The sequence below is a fragment of the Adelges cooleyi genome, unplaced genomic scaffold, assembly GCF_023614345.1.
Source record: "Adelges cooleyi isolate 19-005CV unplaced genomic scaffold, UGA_ACOO_1.1 ACOO_flye_CR_arks_rails_tigmint_CR_PRNA_41, whole genome shotgun sequence".
NCBI classification, from domain to species: Eukaryota; Metazoa; Arthropoda; class Insecta; order Hemiptera; family Adelgidae; genus Adelges; species Adelges cooleyi.
The window spans coordinates 3766368-3783508 of record NW_026096090.1 but is presented as its reverse complement, the minus strand read 5'-3'; the positions used below and the strand labels follow the sequence as shown (position 1 = coordinate 3783508).

The 17141-nt window shown below is 29.9% G+C and overlaps 4 protein-coding genes across 7 annotated transcripts; 1 reads left to right on the top strand and 3 right to left on the bottom strand.

The window, feature by feature from the left end:
- Nucleotides 1-114: 114 nt before the first annotated feature.
- On the bottom strand, nucleotides 115-3425 carry LOC126841901 (charged multivesicular body protein 2a). Its single transcript, XM_050578673.1, has 5 exons — nucleotides 3262-3425; nucleotides 2904-3099; nucleotides 886-1061; nucleotides 667-801; nucleotides 115-599 (listed from the first exon to the last, which is right to left on the bottom strand). Exons 2-5 carry the CDS (start codon nucleotides 3075-3077, stop codon nucleotides 392-394), a joined length of 693 nt encoding a protein of 230 aa, XP_050434630.1. The 5' UTR covers nucleotides 3078-3099; nucleotides 3262-3425; the 3' UTR covers nucleotides 115-391.
- LOC126841902 (parkin coregulated gene protein homolog) lies at nucleotides 1069-2895 on the bottom strand. Its single transcript, XM_050578674.1, has one exon. It carries the CDS (start codon nucleotides 1906-1908, stop codon nucleotides 1228-1230), a length of 681 nt encoding a protein of 226 aa, XP_050434631.1. The 5' UTR covers nucleotides 1909-2895; the 3' UTR covers nucleotides 1069-1227.
- A 3772-nt stretch (nucleotides 3426-7197) lies between the features above and the next one.
- On the top strand, nucleotides 7198-11828 carry LOC126841745 (tryptophan 2,3-dioxygenase). 2 transcript variants are annotated; one of them, XM_050578371.1, is made up of 9 exons: nucleotides 7198-7401; nucleotides 7536-7672; nucleotides 7857-7930; nucleotides 8301-8363; nucleotides 9358-9495; nucleotides 9578-9778; nucleotides 10167-10389; nucleotides 10595-10688; nucleotides 11534-11828. In XM_050578371.1, the coding sequence occupies exons 1-9, from the start codon at nucleotides 7352-7354 to the stop codon at nucleotides 11631-11633; spliced, it is 1080 nt and encodes a 359-aa protein (XP_050434328.1). In that variant the 5' UTR covers nucleotides 7198-7351; the 3' UTR covers nucleotides 11634-11828. The 2 variants fall into 2 exon arrangements, with proteins under 2 accessions (XP_050434328.1, XP_050434329.1); XM_050578372.1 differs by lacking the exon at nucleotides 11534-11828 and having other exon boundaries at nucleotides 10167-10415.
- A 571-nt stretch (nucleotides 11829-12399) lies between these two features.
- LOC126841744 (putative inorganic phosphate cotransporter) lies at nucleotides 12400-16072 on the bottom strand. 3 transcript variants are annotated; one of them, XM_050578368.1, is made up of 5 exons: nucleotides 15973-16072; nucleotides 14944-15656; nucleotides 14076-14600; nucleotides 13797-13926; nucleotides 12400-12606 (listed from the first exon to the last, which is right to left on the bottom strand). In XM_050578368.1, exons 1-5 carry the CDS (start codon nucleotides 15986-15988, stop codon nucleotides 12533-12535), a joined length of 1458 nt encoding a protein of 485 aa, XP_050434325.1. In that variant the 5' UTR covers nucleotides 15989-16072; the 3' UTR covers nucleotides 12400-12532. The 3 variants fall into 3 exon arrangements, with proteins under 3 accessions (XP_050434325.1, XP_050434326.1, XP_050434327.1); XM_050578369.1 differs by having other exon boundaries at nucleotides 14944-15653; nucleotides 15973-16050; XM_050578370.1 differs by lacking the exon at nucleotides 12400-12606 and having other exon boundaries at nucleotides 13912-13926; nucleotides 14023-14600.
- Nucleotides 16073-17141: the final 1069 nt, after the last annotated feature.

Below are 17141 nucleotides of genomic sequence, written 5' to 3'. Positions count from 1 at the left end.
ATAATAAGTAATTTTAATTATACATTTTCTTTGTCTTAAAAAAATGTTTGGGGAGGTTGAACTTCCAAACCCTTTCCCCAATATAGCCTTGATAGAAATAATATACAGCGGAAATGTAAATATAAAATGTATTAATAAACTAAATATAAAGATTTCATTCACTTGCTTAGGCATACGTTAACTATTTATTAAACGGTTCTAAATCACATTTAAATAATTAAAATTAATATTAAAAAACCTAATTAAACTAAATATTCTCTATTATATTAATATTATGAATAAAAAAAAAATAATAAAAAAATATATATATTCAATTTATCATTTTTTAAAGTACAATTAATAGTTATAAAATAGGTATTTATTTTTTATATTCCAGTGCGAACTATTTTTATTACTTGCGCCTTAAATTATCCAACCTTGCCTGTAAGTCAGCATCAGCATCGTTTGGTTGTGGTGTTGCACCACCACCATCCTGAGCTACTACTGGTACTTTACCCGTCGCTGCTACACTAATTGAACCAGATGCTGTTGGTAATCCAGAAAGCTGATCTGTAAGTTGGAGACCTAACTCATCCAATACTTGAGATACAATTTGATCTCTAAAATAAAAATAAGTAACAAATATAAAATTAATTAAAAGGGTAATAATCATTTTAAAGATATTACGTTTCGTCTTCATCTCCTTCATCTTCCATAGCATCATCCATTGCATCATTCATTACTTCTTCTTTCATGTCCATTACTTCTGATTGTTTTTCAAACTCTTGTAGTATTCTTTGAATTTGAGGTAGATTAAGTTGTCTAAAAATGAAAAACAATAAAATACTGTCGGTGAAGTATAGGAATTTTGACAAAATAATACTAATAAAAAATTATGTAGTTTACCTATTCATGTTTTGCATTGCTTTTGTCACACCTTTCATAGCTTGACCCATAGCATTTTGTGATTTAAGAGTTTGAATTTTTAATGATACTGCTTGTATGTTAGCCTTCATTACCATGAATTTTTTCTGGTACCGTCTTGTCCTCACCAAATCTCTGGCCATGATTTTTACAGATTCCTAAATTCTCAAAATATTCATCTATTCTATTCAACAAATACCTAATACTTACATATCTAATAAGGTGTTATAAAGGAAGAAAAATTATTAATAATAAACGTATATGATATTCAAAATCATTTATTCTGTGTACAATAAGCAATATATTATTTATAATACATTTAATTTAATTAACAATACTAGTTTCATAAGTAGGTATCATGTATTTTATATTAATAAAAGCATGTGTTCCACCATGTTGTTCGAGGATTTCTAATGTATTATTAACTAAATCCCCAACATCTTCTTGTTGATACTGGGCATAATCTATTCCATCACCAGTATTTTTATATAGATTTTTATAAACATTAAGAAGTGGTAATATTTGTCTATAATAAGGGACTAAAGCTTCTCCAACCATATCAGCGGACGTCACCAATGTCTGAATCATTTTTAAAGTAGTAATTACTACATCTAGATGCCCTGTGTTAAGTGCCAATTTAATAGGAATAATCAATTGTGGCACCACGGGCAATATACGGTCTGAAGTACCATTTTTTAGTAAATCTGTAGCTCCACGTTCGGCTACAGCACGATATGGATAAGCTACTTCTCTTAAACCATCAAAGAAAATTGGCAAGTAGTGATGATAATCAATATTGTCAAAAGAAGTTTTCCACATAATACGACCACTGTCTACGGATAACATAAAATCACCTCGGTCGTAGTAACGACGAAAAGTTGTATTTCCAATTGGAGTCTGATAAAAGCGTGAACGCGGAAGTCCGACTACGATAGTATTTGGTTGTCGTGATTGAGAACTGAATGGTGGAACAACGCGTTTCGGTTTAGAACTGAATGATTTCATAATTACGATAACAACAAAAACTATTAACTATTAAAATAAAGTTCACTGTTAAATGTTATAGGGCAGGAACTAATTTGTAATATATTTGGTTTATAAACAGCTGAATTGAATAACCTAATCATAAAGATTTCCAAATTGAATAATCTATATTACTTCCACTTACTAACTTGGTTGCCATGTTAAAGAGATTATTGATCAAACATCATTAAGCCCTTTCCCCTCCTTGTTGTAATGTTTACATTTTAAGAATCATATATGTTTATTAACAGAACTTATAAAATCCAACCAACTAATTAACCAAATATAAGAGCAAGTCATAATACATTTGCCTCAGTCAAATTACAAAGTAAATATAATTTGGTTTATAAAATAATTTTATATATACTTAATAATGTATAGACACTTTATAGACACTTTTCTCTATGGTTTTTGGTTTCAGATTAATGGCATTACTAAATTTACAAAATGTGCAAATCTATTTTTGTAATTATACTATACAATTATTCTGTGTTACTTTTTATAATCTATATCACGGACGACAACTATAAACAATCTTTAGAACATTTACATATCTTTTATTGCAAGCAATCTTCATTATCTATATGCAGGATAAAACTATATCTTAAAGTAGAGCATTAAATATTAAAATGTATAAAACTGGAACAAGCTAAGTATTAATATTATATTATTTAATTCAAATTGTAAGAAATTTAGTTATCTGCATTTTTACTTATCTTGACATTAACCGTATTATCAATTTGTATAATAAATACAATTTAGTTCTTATTGAAGTCAAAAATAAAATTGTATGTAGAAAATAGACATTTTGTAAAACGTATACTTAATTTTTTCATGCAGGAATTTGAATACTCAATTGTATGGCAAAATATTATAATGTATACTAAGGTAATAAAAGGTATACTAAGGTTAATAAAAGGAAAATTATGAGATAAAAATAAATAAATAATACTTAATAAATACACTTAATTACATACCATTTGCCCATCTTTGGCCATTTTTTTAATATCCATTATAATTTTTTTTTCTTGTTGTGCCATTCTCGAGTTTTCACGATCTAAATCTCGCATTGCTTTGTTAAGTGCACGTTGGTTCTTTCTTAACATCTCATCGGGGGACATCCGACGCCCAAATAACCATTCTAATGGCATTTTAATAAAAAATTACCTATTCCTGTGAAAATGAATAATGTAAAATTACTAAGGATAATTTATTTTAATAAAAGCATGCGAGCTTATAACATAGAAAATACTCTTGACATGTTATATACATCTTATTTTTAGAATCACCTAAAGAATACAAATTGTTTTCCTAGTATGAGTAATAATGACTCACCAGCTTAAGTAAATTGAAATAAGAATTGATAATTCGCAAGAGTTTAGTGTCAAAATTCGTCCAACATAAATAAGTAATTACTAACTTTTAAAAGATAAGAAAAACCTGAAAAACTTCAATATCTATGTTATACGTATAAATAATAATAGGTATAAATATGGTATTGTTTTTATTTTTGATGTTCAATAGTCATGTCACTATGATTAAAACCCGATAACGCTTAAATGATAAGATTGATTGTTTAGATATCACTTTATCATGAATATAATATTATATATATTATATACGTACATCAAATTAAGTCTTAAATGGTTAAAACTTAAAAGGCTAAAATAAAACAGTTTTAAATTTTAATATTTTTGCGTCAAACAATTCTTTAATATGCTAGGCTTGAAATAATTATACTCCTGAAAATATAGGCAGCGCGGTGGCGGGCGGACACTCAACAAAAATGTTTGCTAACCTGTTCTTATCATCTAAAGCCCATTTCTTTTGTGATATGAGATATCACAGAAAAACAGACAAATGTTATTTTTTTAGTCTCTAAATTATAAATTAACTATAATAATTGTAATTAGTTGATATACTGTATGCGTTATGCAATAATAAATATTGTAAAGTGCATTTATACCAATATTTTAGTATTTATTTCACTTAGTACTTACTATTTTAGTATATTATTTATATAATACAAATGTTTCTACTGAACAATTTGCTAATTGTCACTTAAAACATCTTTGCGCTAGACCATCAATATTAGGTATAGTGTTTTTTACGATGATTATGAATCTGAAGGATTAGGCGGACTCCTCTTACCTCTAGTTCAAAAGTTGTAACTACTTAAAATTTGCATATTTCCGCGTACCTATAAACGTGGCCCCCGCACCATACATTTGTTAGCGACCAGAGGATAGGTTAGGTTCGTACTCGTTTGGTTGTTGACGCTTCCAGAGTGTTAGGTTAGTTTAGTCCTTTAGACAAACTATTTTTTTCTCTGGGGGTTTGAGAGCGTGAGTCCCTATCCAACGAAGATTCCTGAAGGTGCTCGAGTCTACTCCCGAAGCCGGCAGGCGTAGGGATTTGTTTTTATAGTTCAAGATTTACTAACTTAAAGGTTGCCGCACACTAGGTTAGATCGGATCGGAATCGAATTTCTAACGTCAGAACGAAAACGAATTTTGTCACACTTCGCAAAAATTCCCGGTCGTACACCGAGCACTGGCCGCATTTTACCCTTGTTATCTGTAGCTGATGGTCGTATAAGTTTAACTATTGTTAAAGCGCATTTTTTATTTATAAATATTATATAATGGGTGATACAAGTAGTGATAAAGAAGACATGATAATGCCACTAGCTCTCTTAGCAGATGTCGAAGAAGAAAAAGAAAATTCTAAGGAGAAAAGACAATGGGTTCATAGTATAAATATGGCACAGGAAAATGAAGGAGAATTTCATACGTTATTTGCTCATTTAAAAAATGACGATAAAAATTGTTTCCAATACTTTCGTATGAGTTTCGAAAAGTCTCGCAAATTGTTAGAACTTATTATAATAACAAAATTGATTTTGTTTGTTTATTTAGACTTGGCCTCAGCAGCCCCTGCCCCATTAACTGTAAATATATATTATTTTATGTTTGTGTGTGTTGTTTCTTTACACATACGATGAGACCTACACAATTTTATACTTAAATATTGTATAATGTATGGACCAATATAAATTTACAAATATGCTACGATTCAATGATATATAACATATATGCAAATACATTTTCAAAAAATCCAAACATGCAAAATAAGTTAGCTGATTTGAAATCTAGACTTCGTTACCGAATTTATATGGTTCTTGGGTATAATTTTGATTATGCTAAAAAAAATATGCATTTTCATAAAAATCTGGATTTAAGTGATAAATAACAAATTGTAATAATGTATTAAGTATGTAAAATTAAATTATATTAAAAAGTGTATTATATATGATTAATAATGTATCATTACTAATGATACTATGTAATAATACTATAGTTATATATGAGTAGGTACATCATGATAAAGACTCAAAGTTGTACCCTAGCACGTTTACTTTATGTACCTTTTTAACCAAAATATAAAAAGTTCGGTTCTGATCCTATCCGACCCGATCCAGTGTGTGGCAACCTTAATATGGCAAAAAAAAAATATCTGTTAAAGTGAATTTGTTCCAAAAAAAATAAAATCATAAAATTAAAAAATCTTAGAGAGGGCGTAGTATAAAAATTGGTGTTTTACTAAAATGCTAACCCTTGTTATGCAAAAATATTACATACAGCCACGTGTATCGCCCTTTTACGTGTTAACTATATGTAAACTATTACCATTTTCGATTTATAGTATTTTTGTGCAGGGCCTGATTTAGACATTTTTGTCCATCATAGTTAAATCGTATTATTTAATATAGTTCAAAAATAAAAAGGAAAATAATAAGTATTCAATTTAATATATAAGATGTACCTACACATGTAAAGATAAATATATCTAGAATACATAATACAACAATACTGCTTTTAGGTAAGATTTAAATTTGAAAATGTTCGTAATATAAGTCACAGCCCCACAAAAATAGTTAATTTTTTTATTAGTGATTTACCTATCTTATTACCAGCGCGATCGAATCATCCAATTTTTAGTAAACTGGAAGTAAAAAATTAGTTACGTAAAAATTTAGATACTAGTACATAAAAAAATGGATTATACAAAAAAAAAATGTTCATTTTGGAATAGAAAACGACTTATTTTAATATTGTGATTTTATATTACACTAAATCGATAAAATTACAAAACTTTGTTTTTATAAATGTAGTTATCTTTTTGAATTTGGCGTCTGAGTTATCAGGTACTTATTCTTGGTAGGTATATTGGAAAAAAATAAACAATTTCCTTTATGTAATATATTCTTACGAAATGTTATTATACCAGGTTTATTGATTTGTAGTATATACGTATACAATAATACAGAAGCCATAATTTCATTAGGATATTATGATAAGGGGAGAGAGTAAAATGAGTCCGTTTAGTATTTCTAGTAGCTTATAAGGAATAGAATTTCAATCCTTTCATTGTAGCCATTGATCTTCGTCTTTTAGGTATTTATAAAATAAATATATTGAGTATTGATACTCTATAGCATAGTTATGCTTCATAACTAAATACATTATTGAGAACTAAAAGTCAACAAAAAAATAAAAATTACTAAGATATTAAATGGTCTCTCTTAATAGTTTACATATTAGGTAAGCGAAAACCTACCTATGCTTTTTAAACGCTAGAATTGCAAAATAATAGCAATAAGTCTATTGAAGGCTTAGAAAAAAGCTTATTCCCGTTCATTTAATTGCACAACTATCAAATCTTTTCTTAAAAAAATTAAACACGAACATTACATTGATCATGTAATTTCTCGATCCAGCATGATTGATAATACTCTTACACAGTTTGGTTTGTATTAAACTATTTTATTTTTATAATCATTTATATTATTAAATTAGTAATCTGTAGACACTGATTGTAGACAAAATATAAGTATGTGTAAAAAACAAATTCTATGGAAATCACCCAAGTTTACCATTAAAAAATATCGTTGTAGTTTAGTTAATAGATTGTTTTTTTATCTTCAATGCGAAGTTGAGAAGTATTTTTATTAACTATATCTAAACATTTATTTTATAAATAAAATAAAATAATATGCCGAACAGTTTTTATATGATTATTTTGTATATATATATATATATAGTTTATGACCCTATTAACTATTACATAACATATTTACGGTGGTAGGATAACTCAATCCTCCAGACTTACATACGTGACCTATAAGTGTGGCGTTTGCACTGAAAAGGATATTGTATTACTTTACTATAACTATTTGTTTTACCAGTATGTTTTCGTCGTTAGCAGCAGTGACTACTATAAAAAAGGGCGAAGGACCTTAGTTATTAATCAATTAAACGTACAAATAGACACTGCAGTGACAGTTACATTTTTTTGTATCTTTGTAAACCATCATTACTAATACTATTACTTAGAAAAATAAATACTTAACTAATATTAGAAAATGAGTTATGTTAACGGAAATGAAAGAATTATTATTGACCGCCAAAACAAGTGAGTCCCAATATTTTCAATACAAGGGAGAATAACTTGTTTTTAAAACTAGGGACTACAATTATTTTGGCGTTCCTTCTTTATAAATCAAATATATATTAAATCATTGGTGTAAATACAAAATTATTCAACAGAAAATGCAAAATCAACGAAGCTCGGAGCTACACCGAATACTTAAAGCTCGATAGGCTTTTATCGTCACAAATAATGTTAAGTCCACAGCGGAATATCGTCACTTACGATGAGCATCTTTTTATTATTACTCATCAAGGTAATTTTAAAATTAATAAAGCAGGCAATCAATAAGTTGAAACTATGTAAATAACTAATATTTAAATGTATTACATAAACTATACAAACATACGCTTTACAGTATTGAACCTCTTACTCATTTTCAAAACTATGGTTTAAATTTTAAATAGGTATATAATATTATTGTTTTGTGTGTATTTCAGCGTTTGAGCTTTGGTTCAAACAGATTTTGTTTGAGATTGATTTAATTAGAAAATCGTTTACAATCAATCTTTGGGTACGTATTCATAACTTATACTTATAAATGTTTTCTAGTGGTGTAATAAAGAACAAACTGAGAGCATAATATAAATAAAATATTTTAATGAACTTTTAACCACAAAAATAATACTCTATAGGATATACGTATTATTTTTTGTGATTAAGAGTTCATTTAAATATATCATTATTTTATTACTTTACAATGGTGTATTTATTATACATTTTTTTATTAAAAAATGATCAAAATAGTTAGAATAGTAGTGTTTTGCAATGACATTAATCTTTACAATATTATTAATTATTTTGTACTTATAAAATATATCAAAATACAAATGTCTATATATTTTAATTTTAATTTAAATTATTAATTCTATTAAATATTTTAGGTAAAAGAGCCAGAAATGTTTAATGTATTTAAACGTATTGGTAGAATTACAACAATATTCAAGGTAATTAGCAAACAATTTAACCTTACATTTTTATTAGTGTACAATAAACTTGTTATTCTGAAGTTTAAACTAAGTTCTTTAATGAAAGTTTAAAGTTGTATTAAAATTAATTATTTTGTTAATCGGATATTTCTGTAACAACTGTGAATAAGTGTGTAAGTCGATTCTTTGTCAAAATTAACTAAGTACGCTAGGATGTAGTCCGAAGCGTCTAGCACACCTTGAATAAAATATGTCTAACTCATTGGATCAACGAGAAAACTTTAAGAGAGATGTGAGTTATTGGCTAAGTATGGATTTATGGCAGTTGGTCAAAGTTTAAAATTGCTCCCCTGTAAAATCACTGAAATCGACTTACACACTTATTCACAGTTGTTACAGATTTGTTAAACAATTTTTAGTTTTAGGTTTGATTGACACAATGCCAACCTATTGCACAAATACCATTTGTGCCGACCAAGTATAATTGTAGGAATTATGAGATGCACTTCTTATCTTTATAGTACACCTTCCGTAGCAACACAATTTTTTTATATTTACATTGATTTATTGTTAAGTCACAAAGTCAATTTTTAAACTCTATCGCTATTAGCATAAGAAATATCGATATTTCAAAAATCCGGATTATCCTATTTTTTGCTTAATTTTTGTTTACCTGAGTAAATAACACAACTCTTAATGTTAAAAATAAACGTTTAAACCAAAGTATATCCACGTTTTCAAACAAGTTGTATTATTTATCCTGGACTAAAAAAAAAAATCCAAAAATTAGGATAATAATAATCCGGATGGTTAATCGGTTCCGGGTTAAAATCCTATTTTTAATCAGTGGCGGTCATAAAACGTTATTTAATGGAATGTTTAAGTACCTCATGTTTCAAAGTTCTATATCATACCATTTTGAACTTAGTAGTAAATGTTTCACCTTTGGTTATCTTTAACACCCAAGAAAACATATTTTTAATAAACTTAATTTGTTAATTTTTATTTTTAGCTACTATTAGAGCATTTTAGTGTATTGGAGTCAATGCATCCCTGTGATTTTGCAGAATTTCGTGATCTCTTAACGCCAGCATCTGGATTTCAAAGCCTTCAGTTTCGTTTGATCGAAAACAAATTGGGATTGAAGACGGTAAATCCAAATAAAATTATAATAGGCGATAATTTATATATATATAAATAAATAATCATTACTGCATACGATTTGCATGAAGGAAACCCGTGTATGCTGTAGTCAATCATATCCCGAGTGTTTTGACGAAACACAACGTCTAGAATTTGAACGAACGGCGGCCGAACCGACTTTATTCATGTTGGTTGGACATTGGCTGGAATGCACTCCTGACTTGCTTGACGATGCAGTTTGGGAACGTTATCGAAAGGCAGCCGACCGCTGGTTACAAGACTCGAAAAAGGTATTATTCTTATTTATTTATTAGGTATTACGTCACACGCGCTTTTAAAGATGTAACACGTCCGTAATTTTAGATGTAGAACTAAATATTTTCAAAACGTTCTAGTTCTAGTTTCAGAACTTTTCTAACATTAAGAAAAAATATACTTCTAAAACTAAATTTTGTTTTTAAATACTTTAATACAAAAATCACTGTATACCTTCACTATGTACGACATGTAGGATTGGTTTTTTAAGTACTAGCTCAGAATAAGTCAGTTTTCAAAACTGACAAACTATTAGAAAAAAATAATAAAAACCGATAGATATAAATAATATATTGTATACTCCGAAGGGTAAATATTGAAACAGCTGATATAGTAGTTATTGTAAAATGTTATGTTTTGCAGATCGGCATTACACGTTTGGAGAAACGCCGCCAAATTTTGAGTACCGTGTTCGATAGCGATCAACACAAAGCACTGGTCGAACAGGGTCATAGAATTTTGTCTCACAAGGCATTAAAAGGCGCCATTCTAATATACTCGTACCGTCAAGAAAATGGTTATGGGTTAGCGAATCGAATACTAGAATCACTTGTTGACTTAGACACTATTCTATCTAAATGGAGATGTAATTATATTTTTTGAAAACATTAAGTATGTACCTATTTGAGCGTAAGGTATACATTGGAAATTAATAACAATAAAAATTATCTCTAATAGAAAACTTAATAATAATATTAAAACGTATAACGGTATAAGTGGTGTTCATTTGATTTTTTGTGCTTAAAATATTGTAGAGCAGTAAAATTATTGTTTGAAATTATTTTTTTTAGACCACCATCTTGTAATGGTTCATAAAATGATCGGATCTCATAATTTAGGTACAGGTGGTACTAGCGGAACTGAATACCTAAAATCGACATTAAGGTAATTACGTATTATTGAACTTTGCCAAGGGTTATATAGTAAAATACTCTTATTTTAGGGTCTTTGTAAACTGGCGATTGATGGGTGGGTATTACCAAAAAAAAAAATCCAATTCTGTTTACAAGACGCTTAGGATTGCGTCGCACCAATGATTTTCAGGGGTAAAAACATGTTTACGCCAACTGAAAATAACTCGCTTAATTTTGGTTTTAGAGTAAAAGCGCTCATTATAAAATTAAAAGTGAACAATATTCCGGAGGCCAAAACGGTGCGTTTTTTTAAAAAAAATCATTTTTTGAAAAGTTACAGTCATTTAAAAATGTTAAAATAGTCGTTATTTCTAAACTATATATTGAGCGTTATACTTGGAATAATGAAAAAACGCACCATCTTGCCCTCCGGAATATTGTTCTCTTTTAAATTTTATAATGGGCGCTTTTACTCTAAAACCAAAATTAAGCGAGTTATTTTTAGTCTGCTTAAACATGTAGAGATGAAAAAACATTTTTAAATCGCTTTCAAGGATGCTGTGATAGTCCAAAAAAAAAATTAACTACCAAAATAGAGTCCTAGTTATTGAACTAATAATTACACATCACAGTTTAACCTTTAAATTACGATTTTGTAAAAAATTGCCTATACTTTACTCCTTAAAAATGGGCGGTGCGACGCCCTTTTAATTGGCGTAGTACAAGACTACAAGGAAGCTTAAGTACAAAGTTCTAATCGCCGGTTTATTTGGCCCTGATAATATATTTTAGTTAAATGTTTATATATAAAACTATTTTTTAAAAACCCTGAAAAAAAATTGCAGGATATGAACAATTGTTTTCTTTTTTTTTCAGCGATTCGTATAAGATGTTTATCGATTTGATAAACTTACCAGCGCTTTTAATACCATCTTCATACCTACCACCGTTAATAAAGACCCAACAAGAACTATAAACCACCAGATTCTTACATTTTTCAATATGCGGCATCCCAAACAAATTAAAACGGTGATGTATGTTTTGCAATCTTTTTTATGATTTTCAATTTAACTTCTCTGTTTTGACTTCAATAATTCATTCAAACTATACTTAATACAGTGGCACGTGTAACGGTATTTCAATACAATATATTAACCAAGTCTTATCTTAAGTTGTTTTTAAATTTAATAATATAGTTTTGTAAAATCTTCTATTATGAACCTTAATATAATAAAATGTATTAAGGCTTATTTTTATTTTCAAGAACTACAGTTATCAACCTATTTTGAAACTATACATAATTTGCACATTAAAAATATATGCTATACAAATTAAAAATAAATACGTTTTAATCTATTAGGTATTCAATGGTTGTTCTTTTTTGTATTAAGTGTTATATTATGTGAACATTTTCCTCTTTATACAAATGGCCCGGACAGTTTGGAACTCCTGCCTTATATTTGAGAACATTATACAAAACAAAAATTGTAAAAATTGATTAAACCAAGTAAGAAAAAGTTATACTGATTTTCTGTAGCTTGCTCGTATTTTTTTTTTTTTTTTTAATAACTGCACCTTTGTTATTAGGACAGTATACATTTATTTGTATATATTAAAAAATTAAATACAAATTAACATACTTAAAAAAAAAATACATTTTAAAGAAAAGCATTTTTACTGGAAAATTAATTATAGTTTGACTGTATTTTAGTAAACATCTAAGTCATCAGAACCCAGTTTAAATTCTCAATTGAAGTTACTTATAAAATATAACATATTTTATAAGTAACTTCAATATTACATATTGTGTAAATTATAAAACTGAAATATAGCCTAAAAATTTAAAGTTTATGAACATAATTATTTTTGTCAATATTACTTAGACGATAGTTCAATATCTTTTTCAGCACTGCCAGCAGAGAATTTAACATTATTTTTTTGTTCAATGTCTGTAATGTAAATAAAATCTGAATTAAGATAACTTAATAATACATAATATACTAACCAACTTAAAAATGTTAAAATATGAACTAAACCATTTTGATGTAATTATGAGGCTCGTATCAGCAGGTGATCTAAGTATACCTAGATAACGCACATGTTGTGCAAAAGGGATGGGTCATGGTTAAGTTATTGAGAGTTCTAATATGGCATTCTCTTTGTCTAAGTGTGAAAGTATAGTGAATGGACTTAGATTTGTTTTTTTTAGTTCCTCAATTCTCACACCAGGATTGCAGTAACTTTTGATGTGATTGAAGTAAGTCTAAGGCTATTTCGGGGTTTAAATAAAAGCTAAGAGAGCTTTGTTATTGTAGGTTGATCTGAGGTAGATAGGTTAAATAAGATTAAGTCGCTACAGCACCTTTAGCGACTCTAACAAAATGTTTAAGTAATGATATTTTTTATGTATTGTTAAATTTGGTTTGATCCTTAGAACTTTGAAAAATTTAAACTATGGCTGGGTGAATTATATAGCAACACACGTTTTTTTTACTATTTATTAGAAGCACGGCGATTTGGTTATGCAATTTTGATACTTGTCGCAAAGTTAACTAAGAATAACTAAGAAACAAATAAATGTCAATCTTGGACTAAACGAAATATGTTTTAGATTTTCTTTAAAATTTAATTGGAGCTCATAAAGGTCATTAATATTCTAATAACAATTTACCGAAATTTATTATATAATACATCAATTCATAAACAAATTTGTTACTAAAACTGTTATAGCTTTTGTGATATGACATAACTTTACAGTTTACTAACCAAGGTTTAATTAATTTAATACCTCTTTGAATTTATTTTAAGTAATTCTTAAACTTAATCTGCGGGTATCTGTTAATTTGTATGTAAAATTACATTTTACCGATTTCAAATTATAAATCAAAATTTTATGAACTGAAATATTACATATACATTTTGTACTTAATAGGTTTATACTTTAGTCGAAGGTTAACTATGGATAGTTTTTACCAACACTGCTGTTTAGTGCCACTTAAGTCAAACAAATAAAATGAGTACCATTTTTATTTGTAAACCAGTTAAGGTAAGGAATTAGTGATGTAGTTGATAACTGTCCTTAACAAGATATCAGTTTTTTTTGTTATATTTTCCATTTCCAGTCTGGCGACCTACTTACTCGTTTTAATATTATCCCAATTATTCCATTGTTGAGTAACAGCTGATCCATATAAAATGAATACTAAATTACAAACAAACATAACCGTAGCACCAATGAAGAAAACTATTCGCCACTCGACTACTGATGTCTGAATAAACATTAAGTATTAATTTAAATTTATCAATATGTATCAGTGAAGCAGTGTAGTAACTACTAACTAGCAATGTTACACTTAATAGCGTACCATAACACTGCAAAAATATTATGTTGTAGTATAGTGTATACCGCATGTCATACCAAATCGTGTACAACGAATCCGACCAAGGTTGGTGCTGTTAAGCCGCCTATGGACGCCATTGCGTTGGAGATGCCCATCAACAGCCCGGCGTAGTTGGACGCCAGATCCATGTGATTGACTTTGAAACCAACACTGCCGGTGCAACCTATGGCCACGACGAATACATAAAAAACTATGGCCATTTCGGTTGTATCGTTCAAATAGCCGAGTGTGACCAATCCCGCAGCGCCACCCCACATGGACACGGTGTTCCACATTTTTCTGGACGTTGTCAGAGTGGTGCACTCTCGGCTGTTTAGAAAGTCGGCCACATAACAAACTGGAAACTGAAGCAAAAAAGTTGTTAGGTAAGGCAGGGCAGATAGCATTCCGTCTTTTTTTATATCCAAACCCAACACGGTGTTGAGGTACGTGGGCATTTGAGTTAACAGTAGCCAAAATCCCCAGTTGTAACCAGAATGGGCGAGAGCAAGGGCCCAGACCGGTTTCGACGTAAATATACAACGCCACGGTGTCTTATCGTTCTAAAAAAAACAAAGAAACAACATCAAATCCTATTGATAAGTACTTTAGATATCGAGGTAATGTATTGTGTATGAGTACACGATGTACGATGATAATAAGTTATTGTGAAATTTTAATTTACGAACGTAAATGTAATAATATAATAATGCTAAAACAATTGAACGCTATTGGGTGTTTTGTATAAAAAGTGTTAAGCTTATATAATTAAAAGATTAATAAATAGTAATTATATTGAAAGCCGTTAAAATAGGAGTTTCACAAGCCTTATACATATATCTGTATATAATTAATTATGTTTGGTAGCTAAAAAATATTATAATAAGTAATAAATAATATTATTACTTGTATTCGTTTGGACACAACGTCCTTCAATTGGTCGTTTATGTAATGCGCTTCGGCTTGTCCAAGAAATTGGTGTCCAGACTGCGGTGATTCTGCGCCCAATACGAGCCAGAGCACGGTCCACACCAGGCCGACAGCGCCGGTAACATAAAATATGCTGGGCCAACCGACCGGACTGCTGGCTAGCAGCCCTGAGCCAGCCAACGTGACCATGGTGCCGCACTGTATGCCGCTCATGACAAAACCCACTAGACGTCCGCGTTCGTTAGGTGGTGACCATCGGGCCATGATGCCGTGGCACATCGGGAACAAGAACGATTGCGATAGGCCTTGCGCGAAACGGACCGCTGCCATAGCCGGTGTGCCGAACGTCAGCAATGTGATCGGCGTGACCGCGGCCAGCGCAGCAGTCACTGCTGTACTGCCTGCCAATAACATCTTGTTGTTGTAATAACAGCCGAGAACAGATGCTGGGAAATTGCCCAACAGATAACCCATAAAAAACGATCCCAGCAAAGTGCTTCTTGTTTTGGACGACCAATCGAATATGGGTATGTGATACGTTTTGGACCTCGTGTAGTCTGTGGAATTGACTAATGGACTCATAGCCACTATAGCCACAGTCAGGTTTACGCGTAAAAGATAACCCGTGAAGATACATAGGAATAACAGGAAACTCTGCAAATGCCGGAAACCCAAAAACGGTACACCTGCTTAAAATAAATCGAAGTTCTAAAAATTATGTTGGTGAGAAATGATATCGTTGTTCAGTGAATACATCTCTAGAAATAAACATGGATCCAACTGCATACTTTTTTAAGTAGTGTCACATTAGGAGATAATCTAATTTTATCATTTTTACCATTTTTCGGTAGAATTTAAACTGAAGTAAGACTTGACATGTACAAAAATTAAACCACAACAGCTTATACAAATTTATCCATCGATTTTTATTTAATAAAAAACAATCACCTAATACAATTTTAGAGGAAATTAAATAATAAATATGTAGGTAGGTACAATACATACAGTTTACGTCGTTCATACCGAATATGGTTATCGATTTCGACTGGCCTCAACGCAGTTAACGGTGGTCTGTTACTAAAATTAACTATTAATGAATAGTATTCAACTAATACAGAAGGCAAGCTGCCCCACTTCCATAACGGCAGGAACTTTGTAATGCAGTATTGTAAATGGCCCTTGTTTTCGCCAAGGTAATAAGTTGCGGTATTGTTTACGCACGTTAATGCGGTTCCGCGGTTTTTTTTTTATTCGTATGAATGCGGTTCCGTGATCATGCGAATAAAAATAATATAAAACCCGTACTTTTGTTTATTTATTAATATTTTTTTAACTTTCCAAAAGTTATTACTTAACCCTCACTTTTAATTCACGTGATTTAGTTGTACCTATTTACACGTAATCACGTACCTCTATTGATAATATTCACCCAAAAACTTTGACGAGTGTTATACCTTATGTATAAAGTAAAACACAATTATATTAATGTAAATAACAATACTCGCCGATGTTTATTATGAAACCCAAATTACACGAATGCTGCGGTTGTGCCGGTGTAGCACTCGCGTATGGTGGACAACCTCCACCATATATTTATATAAACTGCTGATACGTAACAACGAGTATTGGCGGAGTTTGTTGGCCAAACTTTTTTACATATTCAATATTGGCACAAAAACGTTATCAAACCCTGCTTCTTGGTAAGACTTCATTATTAAGAGAACGTCACATCATCTATATTTTACCCTCAAAACTCGCTGTGCGGAAGACAAGGTTTTTTGGGTTGTACTTGCGTAATAGAATTACAAAATGTTTACAGTACATAGAAAAGAACTTTACCTGTACCGTAGCGTTTTTATTATTTTAATAACTTAAACACAATCCAAGTTATTCATTCGTAGTGATTGTGTTTTTTTTCTATTTGTTAACTAACAGTTAGTGAGGTTAGGTTAGGTAAGGTTGTTAAAATTAAGTGATTTTACTGTAAATATTGACCTCGTAAATTTATCCCCTCACAAAGCAGTTTTGATATGAAATTGTTTTTAATATATCCTATAGAAATGACTGGATAGTCTGACAAAAAAAACGACTATCAATAAAGAATCCTCAATACTGTATTAATAAGGTATTAATAATAGTATACACCATAGTTCAATCTCTAATTTAATGTTTTG

Bases quoted from the DNA above. Each gene is read 5' to 3' on its own strand.
- LOC126841902 (XM_050578674.1), bottom strand. From the start codon at position 1,908: ATGAAATCATTCAGTTCTAAACCGAAACGCGTTGTTCCACCATTCAGT.
- LOC126841901 (XM_050578673.1), bottom strand. From the start codon at position 3,077: ATGCCATTAGAATGGTTATTTGGGCGTCGGATGTCCCCCGATGAGATG. The intron at 802-885 runs GTAAACTACATA...TTTCATTTTTAG, and splicing joins GCAATGCAAAACATGAATAG to ACAACTTAATCTACCTCAAA. The intron at 600-666 runs GTAATATCTTTA...TTTTTATTTTAG, and splicing joins GAAGGAGATGAAGACGAAAC to AGATCAAATTGTATCTCAAG.
- LOC126841745 (XM_050578371.1), top strand. From the start codon at position 7,352: ATGAGTTATGTTAACGGAAATGAAAGAATTATTATTGACCGCCAAAAC. The intron at 7,402-7,535 runs GTGAGTCCCAAT...ATTATTCAACAG, and splicing joins ATTATTGACCGCCAAAACAA to AAAATGCAAAATCAACGAAG. The intron at 7,673-7,856 runs GTAATTTTAAAA...TGTGTATTTCAG, and splicing joins TTTTATTATTACTCATCAAG to CGTTTGAGCTTTGGTTCAAA.
- LOC126841744 (XM_050578368.1), bottom strand. The intron at 14,601-14,943 runs GTAATAATATTA...TGTTTTTTTTAG, and splicing joins TTGTGTCCAAACGAATACAA to AACGATAAGACACCGTGGCG. The intron at 12,607-13,796 runs GTAAGTAGGTCG...TTTACATTACAG, and splicing joins TTGGGATAATATTAAAACGA to ACATTGAACAAAAAAATAAT.